Source organism: Solenopsis invicta, chromosome 8 (assembly GCF_016802725.1).
Source record: "Solenopsis invicta isolate M01_SB chromosome 8, UNIL_Sinv_3.0, whole genome shotgun sequence".
In the NCBI taxonomy this organism is placed as follows: domain Eukaryota; kingdom Metazoa; phylum Arthropoda; class Insecta; order Hymenoptera; family Formicidae; genus Solenopsis; species Solenopsis invicta.
Window position 1 is genome coordinate 13,902,543 of NC_052671.1, and position 26,486 is coordinate 13,929,028.

General features: G+C 35.5%; 2 protein-coding genes across 7 annotated transcripts in view; both read left to right on the forward strand.

Annotated features, from left to right (window-relative positions):
* The window catches only part of LOC105198139 (TWiK family of potassium channels protein 9), a 428,118-nt gene that overhangs the window by 88,230 nt on the left and 313,402 nt on the right, over nt 1–26,486 (forward strand). The window lies entirely within an intron of this gene.
* LOC105198138 lies at nt 1,018–4,407 on the forward strand. The gene is made up of 2 exons (XM_011164786.2): nt 1,018–1,770; nt 3,843–4,407. Exons 1-2 carry the CDS (start codon nt 1,591–1,593, stop codon nt 4,161–4,163), a joined length of 501 nt encoding a protein of 166 aa, XP_011163088.2. The 5' UTR covers nt 1,018–1,590; the 3' UTR covers nt 4,164–4,407.

The following is a 26,486-nucleotide window of genomic DNA, read 5'->3' on the forward strand; positions in this document are numbered from 1 at the left end:
TATGATTGCATAACGATTCCGACTTTTCAGAGCTTATTGCGCGCTGTGTACTTTCGTTCGCGGCTGATAACGGCCTGACGATCAATCACCGTAGTAATGTTCTCGCGTACACCGCCGCGCCTCGCGCCCGCACCTTCCGCCGCCGCCGTCGTCGTTCCTTTTTTCCTTTGCGCGATGACTAATTCGCGCTACTCCGGTCGGGGGTTGTAAAAAGGGTGGTTGCACCCTCCTGGGGTTGATACCCGATGCGAGTGCATCCGCCCGGTGGCGATGTATTATTCAACGGTTGCCTTTTTTTTTCATCCGCCCAAGAAAGTAATGCCTATCGTAAAGTTGACTGATTACGAGACAAGGAGAGCGAAAAAGCGCACCTAGTACGCGCCGATAAAACTCGGGTAAAATACTAAAAAAATATATTTATATATATGTATATATATAATTCGCATATCCTGGTTTTATGCATCGCATGTAGGCGCGGTGGTAACGCAACGGTCTGACATCGCATTTTTTTTTCAAAAACCCCGCAACACGCTGCGCTCTTAGTTGCGGCGCTTTTTCATGTTTCACTTTTTCTCCAATCTGTCCTGTTTAACATTTTTTTCCGCGTGGATCATTTTCTGATACGTACATGAGCAAAACAAATCCCAAGAAGTTGTTCATTTATTTTAATATACGTATAAATTACTTATATGAAACACGAATTACTATTTACGTTGATTTCTACCAATGTACAATGGATTAATTGTAATCTGATATTTAATGTATATTCTACCTTTTTCTAATTTTTAAAAATGCAAAGGAGGTTAAATCTGGATTAACGTTGATCGATATTTGTAGAAATATTGCAATGATTGTGACATGAGAGTTGCGTGTCTGTTGTCTGTGCCAAAAAGTTCCAGGTTCACTTGCACCTAGAACAACAATTTAACTTCCGTTTGTATTTTTAAAAACTAGAAAAAGATAGACAATATATTAAATATGAGATTAAATTTAATCCACATTGATAAAAATAAATATGAAAAGTAATTTGTATTTTATATAAATAATTTATACGTATATTTAAATAAATTAACATTTTTTTTTGGAATTTGTTTTGCTTATACATGTATCAGATTTTTAGTTGATCATCATCTCTTCAATGATAAAACTACCGAGAGAGTAGTACCAAGACAGTCGTGATGGAGCATGCAGGAGCATGGCATGCAACGAATGGAGATCTACCATTTTCAATCATGATGGCTCGACTTGGAAGAGAGAGAGAGAGAGAAATGCATTGCTATTAAATTGTTAGCAGATTACTTTTTACGGAGAAGAGTTAATTCGACGGTACGAACAATTCAAAAGTTAGATTAAAAACTGCCATCTCTAAAGGCTGTTTTTCAAAAAGTTATTTCGCGTGAAAATAGCTTGATACTAGAAAACAAATGCTAGAAATAATCGACGACGATGGCTCTTTGACAGCGATCACGGAGAAAAATTTTTTGTGTCGGTATCACGTCGTGGAAACACCGTTTCGTGTACTTTCATAACAGTAATATTGGCGTTAAATTGCGGGTGTAATTTGCATGCACTACAACGATTATTGCGAAAATGACGAGAAAGGGGACAACAACCGGGAGAAGGGAGAGAAGGATGAAGCCTATGAAAATCGCTGCCCTAGTCGTCTCGGCTATACAGGATCTTAGCGAAACCAAGGGTTCTACATCCAAAAAGATTGCAGGATATATCAGTTACGCTTCGAGTATACCCGAACAACGCATTAAACGACAAGTGAGCGCAACTAGAATTTTATTTTCGATTAAAATTTCAATATTCGTATCAGCAGTTGTAATTATCGGATCTTTGGCGCGCGTATAATGCGTAGCGTTACATGTTATTACATTAATGCACGCTTGCAATGTTCGCGATTTTGATTGGCCGAGTGTTGTACCTTAACAATCACGTCATTGACGCAATGCCGTCGTTTCAAGCAAAAAACGATAGCGGTGATTGAAATCAACGTCGGCAATTTTTTTTATTTTTCATTTTTTCTATTTTCATGTGTCAATCACTGTCGCAGGCATGCGTATGTAAAGGGCGTACGAGTGCAAATTCGTGTCAATTTCGCAAATCGTTCCGAATAACGATATTTTAATCGAAGAAACTCAAAAATTTGTCGCGGCAGCTCCCGTTTTCAAATGGAGAATTCGAGGCCTGCGCAATCGCGTCAGACTTCGGCGATCGCGCTCTCGATAACTGACCTTTCACACTGCCCTTTCGCACTTGTTCCATTTTAAACCTAAGTAGAGTTGTAGAGTAACGCGTTACTCGTAATGCTGTTACTTTCTTCCGGTAACAATCGTTACTTTTTTTTTCTATCTGTAATAAAAAACGTTGTTACATTTTTATTGTAACAATAACGACTTTATCGTTATACTTTATAAACGTACAGTACGTGTATATGGATGTTGCAATTAACCAAACCACTCTAGATTTCGTATTGAACTGGTCAAATAACCACACTGACATTTGGACGTAACTCGTGGAAAAAGTAATGAAAAAAGTAACTAGTCCCGTACAGTATAGACTAGCAAAAACACTGCAAAATATTGGTACAATGTTTCAGCAACATTGTAGCAACATGTATAATATTGTATTAACATTGCTACAACATTACGTATCAATATTTGTGAAACGAACTTTTTATTGTTGCTGCGATATTACTGAAACATTGTAGCAAAATTTTACAATGTTTTCTAGTCTGTGCTTTCTACGTAACAGGGATTCTGTAACGATGGTATCGTTATCGTTATAACCGTTCTTGCAAACGTATTACGCGAAAAATTAGTCTCTAATCAACAATTTATTATTTTATATATAACACATTGAGAAAAAAAATTTGTTAACAAAGTAAAATATATTTAGTCCGATATGTGCAATTAAATATTGAGTTGCTCTTTATTGCAATTAATTTTTGGTTAAAAAATTGGAATGGTTGATTTGAATGAATTATATTTTTTTGTGTAATTAAATAATTGTTGAATCGATTCAATATTTAGTTGATCGTATCGAACTAAATATTTTAGTTTTTTAACATATTTTTTTTCTCAGTGCACAAATATAAAATTATTTTAGAAGAATTTATAATTTTAAATTCATAATTTGCTTACATGAAGACACTTTGTTTGGTTACATGGTAAAAAAAATTATAATGATATCGATGCTATTGTAATGAGTTACAGAATACATGCATAAGGATGGTAAAAATAAGGTGGGTAAAAAGTGTTTAAAATACGAAATATTGTTAATTAATATTTAAATAACAAAATTATCATTTTTTGTATTTTGCAATTTAAATATTAATTGACATTATTTTGCATTTTGTATTTCATAGACCTTTTTCTCAGCCCTGAAAGGAAGGAACGAGTTACCGTTATATTTTCATAATATTAATTTAATAACGACATTATAATTTCCCATAATCGTTATAGTATGGCCAGAGAGTGGAATAGTCATTTCTGACATCCACTCGTTATCATTGTGCATTACTCTTTGAAAAATGTTAACTTGTAACTTTACTCGTTACGTAACGAGTCACCTAATTAATTACTTTTTTAAATAAAAAATTGTAACGTCATTACCAAATCGTTATTATAAAAAAGAGGAAAGTAACATGTTATTTGTGACGTGTTATTTATATCTCTGATGATAATGCGTTATTTTCTAAAATTAGTAACAAATAACAAATTGCTTTTTAGAAAAAAAAGTAACGATAACGGTAACTCGTTACTTTTAGAAAGTAACTGTTCCAACTCTGACAATGAGCCTAAGCTTATTGGAGATCACTTTTCGCGATAAATCAGGTGAAGACGGCTTTGAAGCGAGGCGTGGAGTACGGCATTCTGCGACGATACCGCGGTCACTACTTTCTTCCCACTGGCGACGAGCTGGATCGCGCGAATCGCATCGCCGTGCGATTCGCAAGATTGCCGACGCCCGCGCCGACGGTTGCCAAGTCCAAAAACACCTCTTCCCGCAAGACGAAGGACAGTAAGAGACCCAGAGGAATTGGTAATGGAGCGCGAAAGAGTAAAAAAGTTCGGAAAACCCGCACCCCCGCTGTCTCAGCCAGTCCGAGTTTGACGGACGAAATTGCCGGTGACGTTGCGTCCGTGACTCAGTGAAATTATTTAGCAGCCCCGGCTGTGCACAGCTGCAGAAAAAGATTTTTTCCCATGTGATATGACATTAAAGTGCGCCCTGTCCTATCCGTTCTCGTCCATTGCGTAACGTGCGTCCATTTGTGAATAACTGCTATTTATTTTCCATTGGAACGGAGCGCAAAAACTGGTTCATTGGCGTATCAACTGATTGATATAAATTAGATACGATTGTACTTGTGTATTAATTAAACGAATCGATCTGAAATACTGTATTATACTTTGCGCGGAGATAATTTTAAACGCTTAAACATCGTATTCGGCGCATCGCAACATTTGACGTCATCATTTTAAAAGAATGACACGTATCGGACGTAACGTAACGATTTTCGCGTGGCAATTTATTGCGTCCACTTGTTCATAAATTATTCGCAATGACAATATTTAAATGGCGATTAATGGGGTTTGGAACACAGGGTTCCATTATTACTGAGATTTTAATATCTTTCGGCGGAGCGAGAGGACGGCGCGGCGTCTTAGAGACGATCAATCGTGGTGGACGAATCAATCGTTTTCTATTACAACGGTATATCGATTTACCCGTCCTGACGTACCGCACCGCTTCCGCTCGTCCGCGCTGTGGCAGAATTAAGTGAAATGAGGAACGAGGTTTTTTTTCGTAAATTGCACCGGAGGCAAGACGACCATTTATAAAAGTTAGGAGCTTCTTACCCGGGCCGATAAACTTAATAGCTTCAGAAATTTACGGGGTTTGGCATGCTGAGGAGAAAATTTTGTGCGCCTCTGTTTCCTCGCGATCGATCGCCCGCTACTTCTTCCTTGTTTTATTGGATACATCCGCGCCATTACGCCCGCGAAATAATTTTGTTCTCACTCCTTGCATCCCCCCCCCCTGCCTCACCACCACCTCCAATCTCTCTCTCTTTTTCCTTCGCTATGTATACACGTCTTGTAGTGCAATATCTTCGATGGAACATATTTACGGCGCCGTGACGGCGGATTTAACGACGGCTTGTGTAAGTTACGTTCGCTGTGACTAGGCGAGAAAAAGCAATATAAGTCGTAAAGGGCGCGAATAATATCCGTCGATGATACAAACGCAGTAATATAGTGGTCGATGCAACGTATCGAATAGAAAATCTGGTAATTACGATCGATAACTTCGCACGTCGCAGTATGATGTTGCACTCTCGCTATGGCTATCCGATAATGCACGGATTAATTTGATGCCGGGATCGAATAGCCGCACAATTACGTCCGCGCAGAAAATAACGAGAGAAGCGCATCTTTTATCTTGAGGAATCTTCTCGTTCTGCGAAAAGCTCGCTTGTCACCCTTAATAGAACTTTATAGATGCAGAAAATTAAATTACTTGAATTAAGTAAACGTCACTTTTTTTTATACACACGCACACATACATGCTTCATAAGTTCGTACATCCGCAGAAATCTATCGTAAGCATCAATTTTATTTAAAATATATTTTGAATCCTGATATTTAATTTAATACGTCAATCGAGAATATTTAGCTAAAACAAAAATCGATTTGCTTATTTTTCTGACTGTTGATAAATTTTATAATACCCTTTAAAAGAATATAAATTCTTTTTTTTTTTAGTACGTGATGATAAGTTTCTCTAAAATTTATGACAAGTGTATTTTAAAATTGTTATTAAAAAAATATTTTTAAATATTTTTAAATCAAGGATATTCAATTGAAATAAAATTTGATTTGCTTATTGTTCTGACTTAATAAATTTTAGAATACTCTTTAAAGGAATATAAATTCTTTTTTTTTTTTTAGTGCGTGATGATAAGTTTTTCTAAAATTTATGACAAGTGTATTTTAAAATTGTTATTAAAAAAATATTTTCAAATCAAGAATAGTTGAAACAAAATTCGACTTGCTTATTGTCCTGACTTTTGATAAATTTTATAATACTTTTTAAGTAATGTAAATTTTTTGTTTTTTTTTTTCAGTACGTGATGATGAATTTTCTTAAAATTGATGATTATTGTATTTAAAACTGTTATCAAGAACATACTTTTTGTTAAAGTAGAAGATAATCTTTTAAAAGAAAAATAGTAAATCGAGTAATTGCTTTCCTTTGTAGTAAACCTAATATCTGCCTGCGTCTAGAATTTCACATGTTGAAGCAGGTATTAAAACAAGTTCTAAATAGTTAGAACGCGCGGATGCTGTTGAGTCACAAGGGCATAACATACGTGGTAAGTTAGTCAGTTGAGTAATGTGAGGAATGCAATAAATAAGAAATGAAATAGTAACTTCTGTATCTCTAAGCTTTTTGTCACCTTATTTCATTTGTGCGCGCGCACATTTTCGCACGAGTTTTCTTTTTCTTTTCTTTTTTTTGGGCGAAATTCACGCGAGTTATATTGGTTTACTTGGAATTTCGGAAGCAAACTGGAATACAGTTGGTGTTTCGTGAATTTGTTTCGAGACGACTGGTCTGGAATTCCGCCGGGATCCGATTAAATTCCGTGAGAGAAATGGTTTTAGTCCCGACGGCCTATAATCTCGAAAGCATAGTCTAGCTATGAACAACGGGTATCATGGGACAATTCGAATCCGTTTAAATGATAATTTGAAAAGCTAGTTGGCACCTAAAGCTCTCGCAATATCGGTAGTAGCCCGTGTAACGACCAAACTGAATAGGCAATGGCAGGCAAGCTCAGAATCGCGTATATATAACTCTTTGCAGACTAGCATGCAAGTAGCAAGCCAGCTTGTGCAAAAAAGTATTTTTTGCGTGTGTATATTATTTAATTAAATTAAAATAAATGCAAACGGGGCTTTGGACCGCATGTATAGAAATTAAAGTGTGTTATTTATTTAATATACTCGAGATTTAATAATGTCTTCTCTCTATTTAACGCTAAAAGCATTACGACATTTTCTGGTATCTGAGCACGAATATTTCAAGTAACATGCATTTTGTCATACAATTAACCTCAATAAATTCTGAATAATTTTGAAATTTCGTTGGCTAAAAGTGGTTAAATGGCGCGCGGTTAGTTTGGGCGAATGGAAACGGAATATCAATAATTCTATTACATACATTCCTTTGCAGCTCGATGGGGGATACGAAGTTATTACCAAATTTCGCTTACGCGACGGTCGCGGCGGGGAATGCGTGGCGATTGCGGTAGCGTAGCCGAGAGATTGAGTTTTCCCGGGAGAGTGTGCGTGTCCGCGTGGAAAGCGATGGGGCTTTATCGTGTATACGCTATAATTGTAAGTTGGACGACTCGGTCGTATCAAGGAGTCCGGGTGAATGCCGTTAGTTCGAATTCCGCCGAGCTTCGCGGTTTCGCAACTGCAATTGCGTGGCTCCCGTCGAGCAATACGATCCCGACTGACCCTTGCGTTGCTACTGCTGCTGCTTGCAAGTGAGAGAGACAGAAAAGAAGAGACAAACTCTGGCTGACTGACTGACTGATTGACTGAGCGTTTGTTCATACTCTAGGGCAAACCTCCTAAGAATACGAAACATGATAGTGATGTTGATTTACTAACGTGAGATGACGTATAAGAATCATAAAAAGGCTCGAGATATGCGTCCTCTTATAAAAGATTTCCGATAACAAGAATAAAAATATTTTTTTTTATACTTTATTTGTTATTAAAAATTAAATTATTTTTTGCAACAGTGAGAAAAATCTAATTTTTTTTTGTGTAAGTACTTTAAGTATTCAAGATGATTTATACAAAGTTTTATTGTGATTGTTTGTTACTTTATAAATAAATAAATAAATTTTGTTTATTTTACAGAACTGATCTCTGCATCGTTGCAATGAAACTTTACATAAATTATTTTGAATATTTAAAGTACTTAAATGAAACATTTAGATTTTTTATTACTTTTTATTTAATTATTTAATTATTTTGTTATATTTTCATTAGAGCACACAGTTTACTTCTTATTAAAATAATTTTTTAGCCAAATAAAATGCCGCTAAAGTTTTACTACTACTTTCAAACGTAATATATAAATCAATATGGCATTTTTTCATAATTTGCTTAATGTTTTGACAAATGTTCTATACATTCTTAAGATGAGATCTATAATTCCTATTCTTTTTCATTGCATTAAATAAGATTGACTTATTACTTTGAGACAAGAGTAACACATATAAATTTCAATTTATACATTATTACATTTAGAATAAAAATTTACTTAATGTTATAATGCACGATGATTAATCACTATTCAGTTCGAGATATCACTGATATAGGATAGGAGATCATGCTCAAACGCTCTCGTAAGAAAATTCGCATGCGGTGCACTATAATCAACGCATCCACGAAGATTCAGTAGTCTTCAAGTCAGTGCACTTTTGCATAACGCATAATGCATAACGCATAAGAGAATTAACCAATCAGAGTCCTTTACTTCTATTCTGGGAAGAGAAATAAAGGATTTTGATTGATTGATTCTCTTATGCGTTATGCAAGAGCCTGTGCTCCGGCCTGTGTACATATTACGTAAGTTCTTTTGGATCTAACGGATCATTTGACTATGAAATGAGATATTTTTGGTATTTACGAAACGAACAGATCCTTTGTGGGCCTGTGATGTTTTATCAGAAAGAACATTGTGCAAATTTTCCTCGGATTAATTTATTGTTAAATCAAGAATATTATGAGATTTATCACAAATTTCTATCGTTTAATCTAAATTTGTGTGAGATAATTAATGATTCCTTCCTCGCCCTCTCTAAGATTGTTTTATTTTAAATTTAAGAATTTTTTTATTTAAGAATATAATATTTCCTTCTCAATGATGATTATGATTGTATATTTCAATCTTATTTTATGATATATAGACAAGTAATAACATTGAATTAAAAAATCAATGGATGCAAATTAAATATTGAAATCGAGCTAAGCAAAGATTTCGAGCTAAGAAAAAAAATTTTTATTGATTTTCAAGCTCCTGGAGAACATGAGAATATATATAATACTAAATTAACTTATTCAACGTTTTGGGCTCTGCTAGGCCTTCTTCAGTATGAATCCGTAAATAATTAAACGAAAGATGACGTAACAATAATTACAAAGAAAAGAAAAAGAATAAATAAATGCATAAAGAAAGACACCAAAATCGTAATAATAAAATGAAAGATAAAAGAAAAGAAAAGGGAAGCTGCGTAATAACGGGAACAAATAAATAACATCATCAAGATTATTATTTTTTAACAGACGTACAGGGTAGTGAAGATTAATGGAGAGACAGAGGAGAGACAGTGAAGAGAGAAGAACGGAAGGGAGGGAGGCAGAGAAGGCGGGGGTGTCGTTCGTTTGCATCCGAGAAATCGGAGAATGGGACGAGAGCAGAGTTGCGGATTGCGAAGATATCTGTATAAGTTTCGAAAGTGGCGAGTTATATTGGCAATTGCTCGTATTCCTCGAATCGTTTTCCTCGAAAACACAGTTTATTCTAAGATTGCTTATTTTGCTCCATGAAACTAAATTAAGTGTTGCGACATTAGGAATCTTCGAGTGCACAGTCGTTCCGGCGTGTCTTTTCAATACGACACGTCTCGGCAATGAGTAATTTATTTAACGTTAACTGTCATCTGCATGTCACTCGTGGAAGCGACACAGTTTTATCAGTCTACATAAAACTGACAGTAAGAAGGTACGGAGGATATACGTTTCGCGGAGTATTTTATGCGGCGCCGGATTATTTTACGATAAAATGTGTTTTATTGCCGCGAAGGACTCTCGCGAGACGTTAATGGGTAAATCCGACGTCGCGGCATAAATTCTGTTGAACGATGCGGTCGTGATAATCCACGCAGGAGCTATACACGCGCGGGAGACATTCGCGTCTCATTCTCATGGAGCTCGCGAAGGCTTGCGGGACGTGATAGAAGCGAGCGGTATCAAAGCGGACTTTTGCGTTGACGATAGTTCAAATTCATTGGGCTCCGCTCGACATGTTTACGTGATAGTCATCCGTAAGCGGTAGATTGTTTGCGCCGGTCATTGCATACGAACGAGATGCGGCCGGATGGATCCATAGCTTATGTGTCCAGGCCGAAATAACCTGTCGCGCTTGATTACGAAGGCTGTGTTTTTTTCCCCCCTGTGCCGCGCTACAGCACGGGCAAACCGTAGTATTGGATTGAATTAATCGCTAGTCCGTAAAATCTGTTTGCAAAGTGTATTGTTGGACGATTTTATTCAAATATCCTCCAGTGTAAACCGAATATTGAAGTTTCTCGCGTTGATACATTTTTACTGATTTGTTGTTACACTAGTGTAACGTAATTAACGAACGGCGAGGGGAAGGGGCGGCGTTTAGAGTTTAATTTGTTCGGAGTTGGTTCGGATCAGCAATTACGTTATTTGGTCCAAACAATGCGATGCCGGCCGTTTTGGAATCCTGTTGCATGCACCGACGTGCAAGACAATGGTCTCGTACGCCCACATCTCACGGATGTTCGAATAACGTGGGATATTACAGCCGCAGACATATTTGACCGCAAAACCTCGCGTCCACTTCAGTGGCTCATTGTATTCAATATTCATATTAAAATGAATTAGAACACTTGAATAATAGTCTTCAATTTATTTAACGAAGAGGTATAAATTAATGTTTAATTTTCGACGTGGTTTCCGATATCCGTAGACAGCTCGTGCGAAATTTAATAATTATTTCTCATTTTTCAGACATTTTACGTTTGGCTTTTAGAACCGAGATATTAACTTGGCGATTGCATTGGCTGTATCGTTCGCAGACGCGAGGTAGCTTCGTAAATTGCGGAGATGTTTTATTCGTGAATTATCGCGACATTAGATTTTCGTAAGGAAGCGGTAATGAACGCACAGTCGACGGTAACTCGCGCTGCTCACAATTTCCGCCTGAAGTCGTAGGGGGTATTAGTTCGAGTTACAGAGACGTTGGCGTCTTTGGAGTTGCAATTGCACGGCAGAAGCAACGTAATAACTTCTATTGCACGTGTGAGACACGATTGTCTTGTACGTACCGTTGCGATGTCCGCGTGACAGAATGAAAGGGGACTTACCCTCGATTAGAAATGAATTAGTATCTCGGTAACTGTCCGTAATTGCGCCAATTAATGATTTATCCATGACACACTCAGTGTCTCGTTGCCTGTTATGTACTATTGCACGCACTGATGATTTTAACGGTCGATGTCATTTAAGAGAATATGCATAATTATCTCAAATTGGTAGCTTTAACGCAGTTATTCCGTTCGTTAATTAATATTTGTACGCCAGAGGCAGGGAATCAGTCGGATTCGCAACAACGAAACGCGTGATGATAATATCACGATTCAGCAAATCTATTATTATGTATTACCACGTTACGTTCCTATCTGCTTCTCCGATAATTTTCGCGTCCGCAAATAATACAAGCACCCAAGCTGAAAGGGTGTGGAAGTCCTGTCGTTTGACCATTACGGTATGCGGGGTCTTGGAAGCGGCTCGTTGCATCCGCAATCGCGCGTATTAATCGATTCCCTCGGGAATACATCAAGCAGAAGACGGTTGGCGACCAAAGGGTCACTGTGCACCTCATGTGCGAAACGAGCCTTTGGAGTAGTAAGCTGGCCGAACGGAATGCATGACGTTTCTACGATCCATGATGCCTTTTGTGGTACCACCTAACGTCATTGGCAATCCTCTATATGCATGCATATTCAAATGCATACAAGCGGGGTAAAGCCATTTCTTTTCAACCGGCGTCACATAATATCACTGTGGATGTCTGAAGAAACACAACATGTTTGGATTTGTTTTGGTTGTTAAACAAAAATTTATATAAACGACAATATAAACAAGAGCACGTTTTATTTGTGATATTCTGAGACCGTGAGAAGCAAAAGGATTCTTGTGCGTAGAAATATTTAAAAAAACAGAAAATGAATGGCAAAATTATTCTTGATGCGCGTACAAATATTGTATTTAGGTACTTTTTTCTTTAATTTTTATGACAATTCTGGCTTATTTTCAAACCCTCTTCAACAATCTTCTCTCTATACTTTCCTTAATTCGCATTACCTACGTATGTGTCACAGGTGAGTCATCTCCTAATTTTCCTAAAATATTTTTAATTTGAGTAAGAGTTTAATAATAATCAATACTGCTCATATTTGGAGATTTAATATATGTATTATAATAAATTCTTCTACTTTCTTTTACGTATAAAAAATACTGAAATATGTTATATTATTAATTTTCGCTTTATTTAATACAAATATTTAATATATTTAATATTTATTATATTTCATATAATTAATTAATATTAACAGTAATAAGTTGAATATTAGGGTAATATACGAATAATACAAAAAATAAAAAATACTATTTTCCGATTAAAGCGGATTATGCTGCTTAATTATTTTCAATTATTAAATACATTTTTCAATTTTATAAACTGCGTGCCAATATGGATGACAGACTTAAATTGTAAATTAAAGCTACGGAAATAATATCTGAAAATTAATTTGGTCGTTGAATTTAACGTACTAATTTGTATTAAATTGTAAATATTTAAATGTGGCATTTAAATTCGATATATTTAATATAAATACTATATTAAATAGAAATACAATATAAATATCACACACACACACACACACCTTTCTATACATCTGTGCGATGCTATATTACTGGAACGTAGAAAGAGCCAGGTCTTTTTTTGCTGGCGACAGTAGAGTAGCTTTCATTTACCAAGGATCATTGATGCCTCTTCGTTCTTTTATGCAATTATACGCCGCCGCATTGGCGGCAAGTATCTGGAATAAGCATGAGATGCAAAGTGCTAATATAGAGCAAGTACGGCGAAGAGCAAACTGAAGCAGCGATAACAATGAAGTGTACTTTGGAACGCGCTCGTTCGCGCGATGAGAAACGCGCAAACGTGCGAAGCAGGTCGTAAAGTAAGGCGAGTAAACAGTAAAGCAAGACGTGCAAATATTCCGGAATATTCGGTCGAGCTCCGAGCCTCATTCCATCAGTGGGAGCCCCAGGACGATTAATGCAGGCTTCAATCGTCGCTGAGTTTAATTTACAATATTTGGATAATATTTCTTCGGTTCGTTGATGTAAATTATTTGAGCGATTAGAATTCACTGTACGCGCCGCGTGTAACATATTCATTCTATCTCAAACGCAAGCCGAACGGGCATGCAGGCGGGCATATTTCTGGGTATATAATTTCGTATCATACGTGCTGTACAGAGATATCAGGTAAATTCTTGAGGTTCGCAAATAATTTTATCGCGTTCAAGAGAATTATACGCACGAAATCGCCCCGCAATATGATTATATAGACGAAACGGCATTCGTATTGCTCGAACGAGCACTTTTAAGACATTTAATGTGAAATAGTTGCTATATACATTGTTTGTATATACGGTGGTGTGATTAAGCAAGCACTATACGACTACCATTAGGTGGATAAAGTACACGCGATCTACGGCTCAATATTTCTCAATCTCTGCGTGTGCAAACGAGATAATCGAGACGAGTGTCAATAAAGAATGCATGGCTTTGTTATTACGTATATTGCCTCTTAGCCGAGCGCACGGATAACTCATGTTATCCTCGAAAACTATAGCCGGTCTATCAAGTCCCGTAGCTTTTACGAGCAGTTACGAGCTTTATGCACTATATAGCCTCTCTACGACGAAAGCCGTTGCTCAGGAAATATTTTTTTCCACTTGACGTACTGCTTGCTCGTTGGCATTATTATTATGATTGTTGAAGCTTCTTATTGACGTCGTTGCTCTCCTTGTCGCGACGTATGCATTAACGTGAAAGCGATAGTAAGTGTGTTTTATTGCATTTATGCTGCATATTGAAAAATTTTGTCCCCATAAATGTTTGACCGATTTGACAGTTTTACGGAGCGGGTGAAAAGGTCCGTCGAATTTACTCTCTGGACAAGCATTGCATATTTTATAGATTGTCATCGTGTGCAGGATAGGTTTGCTTTTGTAAATGGAAGCGGTCTATTTCGATGTTGGCATATTCGTGGTTTGTTTTGTATTCGTGACATCCGTAAATATCTTTAACTTAAAATTAATTAAGATCCTCTACGACTATCCTGACTCATGAATTTTTGGACTACGATCGGCATGCTTTAAGTTAAAAATTAATTAACATTAATTTATGGATTATAAGAAGCTAATTAAGTATTTATTAATCAATGATCTAAATTTTAATAATTTTATAGTACTTAACATTATATAAAAAATTGTATTTAAAAAAAATAGTATTTTCTTTTTGATTATTTATTGGAATTAATTTGTGTTTAAACTGAATATTTTTATAATATTTATTATTTTTATAATAAAAAGGAGGATGTTAAAAAAGTTCGATTTTTCGCTTCCCTGAGGAACCTTCGTGAACTACAAAAAATTGTTGTTTGTGATCCACATAAAATAGTAAAAACAGTTTTATATCCCAGAAATATACGGTAAAAATAGATTTTTTTATCGTGTCTTTTTTTATAAGTTAAATTTTTGTATACTATGTTAAAATTTATCATAAGACAAATGTATTGCAAAACTTTCTAATGATAATTAATATTTTAGGATTTTAAGGATCATTGATCGCGAATTTGTTATTAAAAATGGCAAATTATGGAAATAGTGAATTAAAAATGACGCTCTTGATATACAGTTTTGTACGTAAGGTTACAAAAATTGAATTTTTTATTACAATAAATCTGAGCGTGCTCTTTAAGATTTGAATCCATTAATTAAATGAGAAAATCGATGATAACGGATTCAAAATGCCTGGTCAAAAAAATTTGTACTCGATTAAAGTCACATATTTAATATATTTCATACAAAAAGAAGAATGCGCTATCTTTCGAAGTCTTCTTGCGCACTGCTAAAGTAGGATTAAAGAAAACTTTAAATTAAAAAAAGTTCTGAAAAATGGCGGATACTAAACAGCTGCTGTAAGTTTGATTATGTTATTTGCTTCAATTGATAAAAACGACTTTGTTGACCACTCTCAGTCAAATCTAGTTAAATCTAATGTATTTATTAACAAGCTTTTTTTAAAAGCCTTTTCATTGCCTTTACAAAAAAAAGTTTTGGATTCCTTATTTCCATTATTTGTGATTTTTAATAACAAATTCATGATCAGCAAACATTAAAATCTTTAAGTATTAATTATTATATCATGAGGAACTTTTGTAATACATCCGATTCATGATAAATTTTAGCGTGATATACGAACCTTTTTTACAAAAGAAGACACGATATAACATCAAAGAAATCTACTTTCCCTGCATTTCTGGAATATAAAACTGCATTATTTCACGTGGACTCCAAACAACAACTTTTTATGGTTCACTGGGATTCCTCAAAAGAGCCAAAAATTGAATTTTTTCAACATCCTTCCTTATTATATAAAAAATTATAATAAAAAAATTGTTTTGTCATTTTCTGAATAAAGGTCTCTAACCGGTTTTAATAATAAAATTATTATTTGCATAAATAATGTTTTGCTAACATGAGTTTTAAGTGTGATTTGACTTACGATTAATTCGATGTAGACCGATGTCTCGGAGTGTAACCTCCTTGTAAGTAAAGGATACCTGTATTTTTATTTTTCTCGTTTAACTTGCGCTGCGGGGTTTTAACATGCATATCTCGTCTGCACTTTTTTACAACCATCGCTGCACTTTATCGTCCGTATTTCGGCCGCTTACCCTCGATACCTCTTTCCCTTCCGGCGCAAGACGGTCGACCGAAATTAAAGCGTTCCGGAATAATGAAGTTAAGGTCTCGGCGCATTTCCGCATTTCCCCTTTAGTCTGCCGGGAGGAAGCTTGCCGGAGGACAAAGACAGTGTCACGGCGAAACGGAGAAAAATAAAGCCGGAGGTAGAAAAAGGTGGAGGAGCAGGCACGTCCTTTCGATCCAAACCACCCTCGGCTCCGCTGCACCAACCGCCAATGGCCACGTCCCGCCCTGAACACTGGTTAGCACTGTCGCCGTGCGCCCCTTTCTCTCTCTCATCCTCCCCGAACGACCACACGCCAACGCGTAGGTGATCATGGATCTGCACACATACACCTGGATAAAATAGCGTATTCACTAAAAGGGTACGAACACAGAATACGAGCGAGTACAATGCGTGCTCGTTGAGGATGGTATAGTGTAGTAAATGGATCTGGTCGAAGAGATGTTCCCCGTATATACGGGGCACAGTACAAATCGAGGCTCGCGTGCGCACGTTGCCCCTGTAAAAGTTGAAATTGTTTCGTCCGTTTCGCGTTGAGTTCGATGTAACAATCAAAACTTTATTGGAAATACCAAAGAGAAGCTAAAATCGTTTTCTCGTCTCTTAAATTTACGGCGAAGGGACACGTCGATTTGCGTTTGAAATCTTCGTTGCGTAAACTTGCGTGCGTTGCAGATTCACGTTTTCCATTGGCTTTAAATACGTGCTGTTTGCCGAAGTCGGGCGTTTTGTCACATAATCGTGTAATTCTCGATAAATTCGCGCGAAGCAATTCGCCGCGAATACACGTGGGAAAACATTTAAGAGAGACAGAAGAGAGAGGGAAGGAGTGAAAACAACGCGTTCGATTACAGCACATCGTAATATATAGTTTTCCGCTTGCACAGGAGAAAGGCATCCGCCTCCTAAATTCTCTTAAGCCTGCTGAGTGAAAAAGGGAAGACCGAGGAAGAACTCTCTGATTTGATAATACCCTGTGGATTTCGCGGTGGGTTTGGTACACGATGTTTCTTCGTGATTTATTCTGCGATCACGTGTATGGTGAGCAAATGAATTTTTATGAACCATCGGTCAGAGTGTGCCCATAAAGATTTAAACGGTCGAATCGATGGAAAAACATTGGTTCGTATTCATGCAAAATCAACGCTAAATATTGCTCGCCCCCACCTGGATTTTATCTATCTTGTGTACATTGAAAATACCGACGGCTGCTTTTATTTCATCGGCCCTATGATTTGATTTAAGTTCTCCTCCCTGGAACCATTTGGATATCTACCCGGTGTACGGGATTAAATATTAATAACGTTTAAATATTTTAACTGGGAGTTTTAAAAGCTTTATTTCTTTAACACGAATACTTCCTGACAGTTTTATTAAAAATTAACGTTCAAATCCGAAGTTTTGTACAGAAGTTAACTATCTTGACTTTTTTATACATTAACCGTCCATAAATTTAAGAGTCTGGCAAAGTGCTGAAATATCTCTGCGCGGAATTTTATGTCGTGCTTGTAAAAAATGGTAAAAGATGGGTTATCCATTGTGTAACCTCGTAATTTCATATATGGCTTGGATATACTAAATATCAAATCTCTCTCTCTCTCTCTCTCTCTCTCTCACACACACACACACACACACACACACACACACACACACACACACACACACACACACACACACACACACACACACACACACACACACACACACATGCGTATATACAAATAACAGGTCACTATGTGTCTGTAATAGTACATTTCAAAACATTGAAAGAGTAGAATGATAAACAACATAATTTTATGCATTTTATTTTTATTTTATAGAAGGAATTAAAAAATTTTTGTGAGTGGGAAGACAAAAAAAAATTGATTAATTAAAACACGCAAAATAATGTAAGAGTCTGACAGAGTGCTGAAATATGTCTGCGTAGAATTTTATGTCATGCTTGTAAAAAATGGTAAAAGATGGGTTGTTCATTGTATAACCTCGTAATTTCATATATATGGCTTGGATATACCAAATATCAAATCACACATGCACACATACGTACGTACAAATAACAGGTCACTATATATCCGTAATAGAACATTTCAAAGAATAGAATGATAAACAACGTGATTTTATGTATTTGTTTATGTTATAGAAGGAATTATAACATTTTTGTGAGTGGGAAGACAAAGAAAAATTAGTTAATTAAAACACGTAAAAAAAAATATTGGAGAGAAAAGAAGGGGGAAGAGAAGTATAGAAAATATTAAAAATAAATACCTATAGACACGTATAGAACAAATAATTCAACAAATAATAGCATCTATATTTCACACACCACGGACGACAGAAAAATAGCAAACGAAAATAAGAGATGATAAATGTGAAAGCTTCAGGAACGGAGCTATCTTTATCTTAAACCGCAATATTTCGCGAAATAGAAATGCAGGAAAAAAAATGGTAAAATAGTGCGTCATGAAAAGTAAAATAAATTCAATGGATACACTTTCGGCGCTTTATTTGTATGCTGATAGTATAATGCCGGTGAAGTTAGATAAATGACACTTAAGAATGCTGCGCTCTCGCATTATGCGATACAATATTTTATTGATGCCTCTCCATCTGTCATCACGGCTTCGCTTCGCGATGCAGCATTGAATTTTTGAAGCACGCTGCCGTGTATTTACACTTGCAGATTAGTTTTTACTCGTTAAACAAGCGGAACGCTTGCATTGATTGCCCGCTGTCCCCGTAATTTCGCTCGCGCGACGATATAAGTAAACATCGATTCCCATGTGCAGCGTATGAGGGATAGGCCGTGGCCGACAGCTTCTCCTGGCAGAGCTGTAGTTAGCAATATAACTTCTCCGAAAACGAGTGTGTCGCTTCCCGCGGCGAATCGCATTCGTCAGTCGTTGCTTCCGCTCGCTCCATTTTTCGTCCGGCGGTCTTCGTCGCCTGGCCTGAAAACGGTGCTCTTCCTCCGTCGGGATGTAATAACTCTACATTTCCCCGACCCGACGACGTCTCACCGCGACAAATAAAACACGCCGCTACTCGACCGAACAAATCGACTTTCCGTCCTTGCTCATCTATTAGAGCAAGATCGATGGCCAAGTATAGATCGGAGCCCGAGAATTCTGAAACCGGTAGCAGTCGTCGGCTGGTAATGCGGGACATTCACGCTAGCCCCGTGTCCACGTTTTGCCACAACGTTTCTTTTATACTTCTCGATATTTCAGATAGCGCACTAGAAAGAGAGTGTGATAATAATAATTAAGCTCAAATGAAAACTTTGGTGAAATAATTTTAATATTCGATATAATCAAATATTTAGTAATATTTAGTAACCGTTTGGCTATAATACCCGTTACTTTATGCTGGGTTACTATTAATATCTATTAAATAATTACTAAATATTTGGTTATATTAATTAAATATTTAATCAAAGTTACGTATCACTAAAGCTTGATGAGTATTATTAAATTCTTTTCTTAACGTAACACGTGTGTATGTATGTGCACAGAAAAATAACTAATACAAATCAACAATTCATTATTTTATATATAATCAAGAATATAAAATCTTCCTGGAAGAATTTATAATCTTAAACAAACATAATTTAATTACATGAAGATAATTTTTTTTTTTATGTAAGCAAATTATGTTTGTTTAAGATTATAAATTCTTCCAAGATGATTTTATATTCTTGCTTATATATACATATATATATATATATATATATATATATATATATATATATAACAATGAATTGTTGATTTGATACTAAATTTTTTTCTGTATGTGCGCGGGAAAAAGTTTTGATTCGTATTTTACTTAGTTCTTAAAATTTGTATTTCTAAAATTTAAAATGGAGTAAGATTAAAATATTTATTTCCTATTGTGTGTGTGAATTTATAAGCACGATTATCTAATAGAGACATGCACACTAAAAAAAACAATTTTTGGTAATGGTAGTCAAGCTTTGGTGAAATAGTTTCAGTTAAAAATGTTTGATTGATATAACCAAATATGTAGTAATATTTAATAATTATATTAAATATTAAATAGTTATATTAATAGTAACTAAATATAATAATCGATAGGTTACTGAACGATTATCAATGGTTACTAAATATTTGGATATTAATTGAATATTTTGTTGAAACTATTTCATCAAAGCTCAATAATCGTTGCATCTAGGCTTAATTATTATTACCAAACTCTTAATTTAAAACACCTCAAGTAAAATTACGACAGGTTTTCCAATAAACTGTATAAAAATAATTGGCCGCTAATGAATGCATTCTTAGAATTGCTCTGTGTGACCTATTTTCGCATTTCAATGGCGCTTGAAATACTCGGGCACGTTGTTATATGAGTTAAAATTGGAAACCTTTGTACCGTGTACCATTTATAAACGGTTCTTGTGACTTTTTTTTCAACGCTGCGCTATTGTCACTTATAAAACAGCATTTCGCACGTTGCAAGTACGATCTTTTTGTTCTCTTTCTCTACTATACAAATTAGTGAATCAAATCTTCCTGGAGAAACGACGAATCGTCGATGCCTCCACTAGTATTAATTCCCGTTTCTCACCAAATTCTGTCCTCTATCGTCCCGATGTTTAAGATTAATCTTCCGCGAACCGTTTCGAATTTTTATTCCTTCATTTCACTTGGCACGTGTCTGTCGCAGCGGAAGTACGGCGGCAAAGAGAAGCCGAAAGATAAGAAAGAAAAATGCTCACGCAGTCGGCACGGGAGGACCCTTGCGAAATCTGCCGTGTCAGGAGAATCCCTACAGGAGTGCCGGAGCCCTACCGATCTTTTACGCGCGAATATTCTGCGATAAAATATTCTTAACTGGTCGCGCGGTCGTATTTGAACGAAGGGCGGTGCCGGTTGGCAGATACGTCGGTGCGCACCCCTCATTTTCCTTTCCTACTGACATAGCGATTCTTATCTCATCGTCCTCCCGATCTCATGATATCCTGCCAGATACGAGAACGAGCGGAGAGATTCAATTATTGCTCTGAGACCCAATCCTTTAAACGCTCTCCGAGCCACTTTCGAGATAACTCGTTCCGATATTATTTCCTTTATTCGAGGAAGCGATTGTCACAGACAATTCTTTCTTCATACTTTCTTCTTGCATCTTTGAATGTCTCTCCGAAAATTGAGGGAACGTAACTATTGTAAAAGAAAATATAATTGCCAACGTGAGCCATCGCGAGACTGGGAGTGCATAAAATTGATAATATAAGTTAACAATTAAAAATTACAAATGAAGACATTTTGATCCTGAATTCTCTTTACTGTGTAGAACCAGCAGAAAACGGTAGTGAAGAAATGGTATTTGATATCTCTTCCATAACAACCAAATTAATATCTAAATCAATAACCAAGTGTAAGATGAAAATAATTTATTATCGAGGGAAAAGTCAAGACTTTATATCTTAAAGTAAATGAATAAATAAAAGAATAAGGCAATCAGATTGAGAATAAAAAGAATATAATAATAAAGTATCGTCAAAAATTTTCAAATCCAGTAACTTGTATGATGACTTATATATTTAAAAGAGAGATTGCACTGAAAAAAATAATAAGGTTATAACAAAACTTATATGATTGAGTATTTCTGGTGAAACCAAGCAGAATTTCTGATTATTATAATAAGACTCTGGTTATTATAATCAAAACGTTTGATAAATTTTACTATAATCTGGTAATTTCTACAAGATTTCTGATTTGTCCGTTTTTGAACAGACGTGTTGGTTGAATCTACCAGATTTCTAAATAATGCTACAAGGCTCTTTTTCCAGTGTGGGCGTCAGGGATGTAATGATCAGTTGATGGGTTGAACAGGACAAGTGAGATGGAAAAAGGAAAACTCAATTATAAGTACTATTCCTTCCAACCAGTAAGCTGATATTATTATACCCGAATACAGAATTTATACATTAAAACTTCTTTACTTGTTAATAATTATTACACAGAATTAGGAAAGTTACTTTGTAGAAGTATCTAGTTACAGTTACAGTTTGTTCTAAAAAAGTAATTGGTTATTGTTACGTTAACAACTCTGAAAAGTAATAAGTTATAATCATAGTCGAAGTTATTCAAAATGTAAAAGTTGGTGCACTAATATTTGCAATGTATGAATCTTACATTCTTCATTTTCTACTAAATTAGTGACTTATTTTATTGTAATTCATTACTAAATTATGTGACTTAATTTAATTATTTATATTAAACGCTCGATGAGATGTTGCATTATTTTGTATATAATGAATCTTCGTTACTTTAAAAACAAAGAATTTTAGACAAAAATGTATTTAATATGTCAACTAAATTGATAATTTATAACAAATTAATATTTGGATCTGAAATATATTATCAAAGTTATGTGATAAATATTTTTCAACTAAGAAGTTCGTCAAATTCGAATTTCGTGATAAAATCATCGTAAACCCAATGTTCAGGATTTGTTTTACGAAATAAAATCTCAATTTTAATATTTATGTGATAAACTCAGACTATTCTCAAATACGATTTAACATTTTATTTTGCAGAACGCAAATTATATGTTGACAAATAAGTATAAAATATATAAAATAACTATTAAATTAGTTAATTACTTATCAAAATGTAATTTAATAAGCTAACTGTAACTTTGTTATGTAACGAGTAACTTTCCAACCTATTATTGCATCGATATTATTGATGTCAGTTTAATAATACCTAAATAAGAGATATACATATGTATATCTATAAATCTATATTATATATAATATAAATTTATAGATATAGATATATACATATATACATATATATATATACATATATATATATATATATATATATACATACATACATACATACATACATACATATAGATATTGAAACTATGAAAAATTATTTGATTATCGAAAAGAGCCTTCATCATTGTCGAATATCTTCGTTAATAATAAAAGCTCTTTTTCATACTTTAATAGAATAGTTTTTCGTAGTTTTAATATCTATAAATTAATATATTTTTAATATTCTGTAATATTTAAATGATTATGACATGTACAATGCATATACTAATTTATATTTAAATGTGATTTGATCAATAAAACATTTCAATATCATCGTGATTACTTCAATGTAATAGCAAGTTTACAAAAAGTGCAAGAGCACCTATTTATTGTCATTGTACTGTCACTGAGCGCGCAATCTTTAGACTACCTGATTCGCTTACTGTAAATACTTCTCATTTAAAAAGTATTATACCCTCGACGTTTTTGTATTAGGATTTTTGTCTTACTTTTAAATAAGAACTACGTTATTAAAATTTTGATTAGGAGTTATGGGACACCTTGTATACGATGCATTATAATAGCAATCTCAAAAGGATCAAAATGTTGAAAAGTAATAATATTTCTTATGTGAAATTTACGCAATTTTAACATTTTCTGAATCATTAAGGCGAACTTGAGTTATTACAGTTACTTAATCGGCTGAAAGACGGATGCATCTGCTGTGTTAAGACGCGAAATTCGCTGTAGTTTCCGCAATTTAGGCAGTTAAAGTGCCGGGATTTGTAGCTGTGAGGGGTGACGGAGGATATAATAGAAAGTCACGTATATGGCATTCGTCAACGACCCAAATAAACCACAGTACTTTGTCTTCTCTCGACCGAATCGTTCGCGCCTTATTAACTACCGGTTTGCTCCCATCGATTTCTGTGGGACGTCCGTAAAACTTGCAAGATTAATTCTGGAACGTATGCTCTACAATTTTTACCGACTGTCACAATTATACGATTGTACAGAAATTTAACTGTTTTAATTAATCATTTTTTGAATTATATGAAATTAACAAAGCAAGACGAATGTTGAGAAAATTAGAAACTAAAATATAAAATAGAACACAAGAAAATAAAAAAAAAGAGATTTTTTTCCGTCTCTTGTATCAATATCTTTGTCCCTGCCTTCTTTTCCAGACGTTACGAACATTTGCGAGATGAAATAAATATCCGTCACAATCCCGACTTGGTAGTTCGACTGTAGTTACAGTTCTCGCTTGCACGAATCTCTAAGCGCCTCTTAATCGTCTTTCAGAGGAAAATACCCCTAAACGGCCATCCATCACACTCCACGCATCTAAAACGCGTCAAATTCCCATCTTCAGAAGTGCATCGGGACGCGTTCTCGCGGATACGTGGCAGCGAGACGTAGCGCATACGTTCCAGAATTACCCACGAATTCCGGCCGCGTCAGTAATGTAGCGTTATCGCGTCGCTGGAAAGTCGGCGCGGGCTATTGGGGATGACAAATCTCGGTAGCTCGCGGGGGCGAACGGGAGTACACTTCGGGTGTCCGTTTATGTAAATTGCCACTTACGAGGAGAAGACGTTTGCGGCCTCTTCCGCCGTGAAATAAAGCGTATAACGAGGATCCAGCAGTGAGAGCTCCGCTTGGATGCAGACAGGGGTGAAAAATACAGTACTGAAATACGGACGTGTATATTGGATATTTTTGTAATATTTTGTGCCAGTGGAGGAATTTCGCTCCCTCGAAAAATTCCGTAACTGATATTTTTTCGATTCTAGTTTCTAAATCGTGAATTATTGGGGGAGGCTGGGGTATCGTAGCGATTCGCAGCCAAGTGCATACAAAATGAATTGTTCCTGCGCAATTCAGATTTGACTGCATTAACAATTTATTATTCGAAACTCACTTGCGTCTATCTTAAATTAGCTATTAACATTAACATTCTATATAATTACACTTTACAATACCTTCCTCTTCCCCTCCTTCTCCTCCCCCGAAATTTAATCGTCGCGTGATTCCGCGAGAGAATATTTTGTCACCTGCCAGTAAGGTTTTTGTACGGTTTTGCACATGTTCTTGTACAGAATCTTGTAGATACAAGGGCGATAAATGGTTTTCCGTACTGGAGTACCATCAGCCCGGAAAACATTATACCGCCAATGTTCTCGCATTCATAGCGGTCCTTATCGACCACAGAGTCGTAAATCATGGTTACGTTTAGCCCATTGCGCGGGATAGAGCCCCTTACCACGAGAGGGTGTAGCGAATCCCTCCTCGAGCAATTACGATCCCAGCTATGGCAAAGCCTCGAGGGTCCAAACGAGGAGGATATGGGCGTGTTTGAAGGCATGTGATCTACCTATGTGCGATTTACCTATAGGTCACGTGTAGAAGTCTCGTGATCGATCTCTGTGCGTGTGTTACAAGGAAATTTAACGTAGATAAGAATATCGGAAGCACGTGAGCGTTTAAACTAGCAATATAGACATTTAAATTGGCTGTTATAGGTCAATAGAGAAACACACGCGTGTATTTATCATGTAAAGATTTAGTAACATCGGTTAATTATTATTATTATAGCTTTCTTTGAAGTGCAAGTGTTTAGACGTTTATGCATTTATACATGCGAGAGTATATTAGAGTATATTAAAAATGACATTTCAAAGGTGACACATTAGCAGTAGTGCTGTTTGTTAGTGCAGACCTTAATAAATAATACAAAAAATAAAAATAGAGGAACTGTACAAAGTTCGCAGTGAAAAGAATTACAATTGAATTAAAAAATGTGAAGCGACGTCAAGAGAAGCAACTGCTTTTTAAAGTAGACACTGATGCACAAAAACATACGTCGCTGGGTAGACATGGAAATGTTTAACCGCCACATAAGAGAAAGCCTGTAATTTGACTATACGATGACGAGAATATGATATGGAGAATATGATATTGAAAACGAGTAATAGATGACGAGCTGGAGCTCATGTTGAAATGGAGACGATCGAAGTAAGATATCGAAGCACAGGACTTTATGGACTACACGAAAAAAAAAAGTTGTTAACTCGACTGGATTTTTCAGTTTGATTAAATTTTTTTAGTTTAAATATTTATGAATATTAAATACAAAAAAGAAATTTATTCCCGATTGTATTAGGACACTATATTATATATTTAAGTTATATATATATATATATATATATATATATATATATATATATATATATGTATGCAGTTAAGTTAAATATAAACGTTTAAACCGAAGTTCAAGTATTTTATGTATTTAATTCAAATACATAAATGCCTGAACTCGACAAAATTTAATCGAGTTGAAAAATTTAGTCAAGTTAACAACTTTTTTTCTTAGTGTAGACAACAAATAAAGAATGAATGTTCAACCGTCGAGGGGCCTAAGACAAAAGTGTTGAGTGCAATTAATAGCAATTTTTTGGCGCATATGTGAAACGTAGTCATGTGTTTTGAATATAATAATTCTGAATCCAATTACGTACTCGCTTATCAGCAGTCAGTTCAAATTGTTTCGTCATTGTTAAAAGTTGACTATTAAAGGTAAAAGAAATTTGCTGCAAGATATAAATTTATTAGCTGAAATTAAAAGCGTATCTCAGTAGCTAAGATAATTGAAGCTATTGCCCAATATCTTATGCACGTGAAACCGAGCATTCGATTCACAATTGTACGTAGCACTGTTGACAGATGGACGCACTGAAGGACTCCCGTATTTCTCGTGAGTAAATAATCGCACAGAA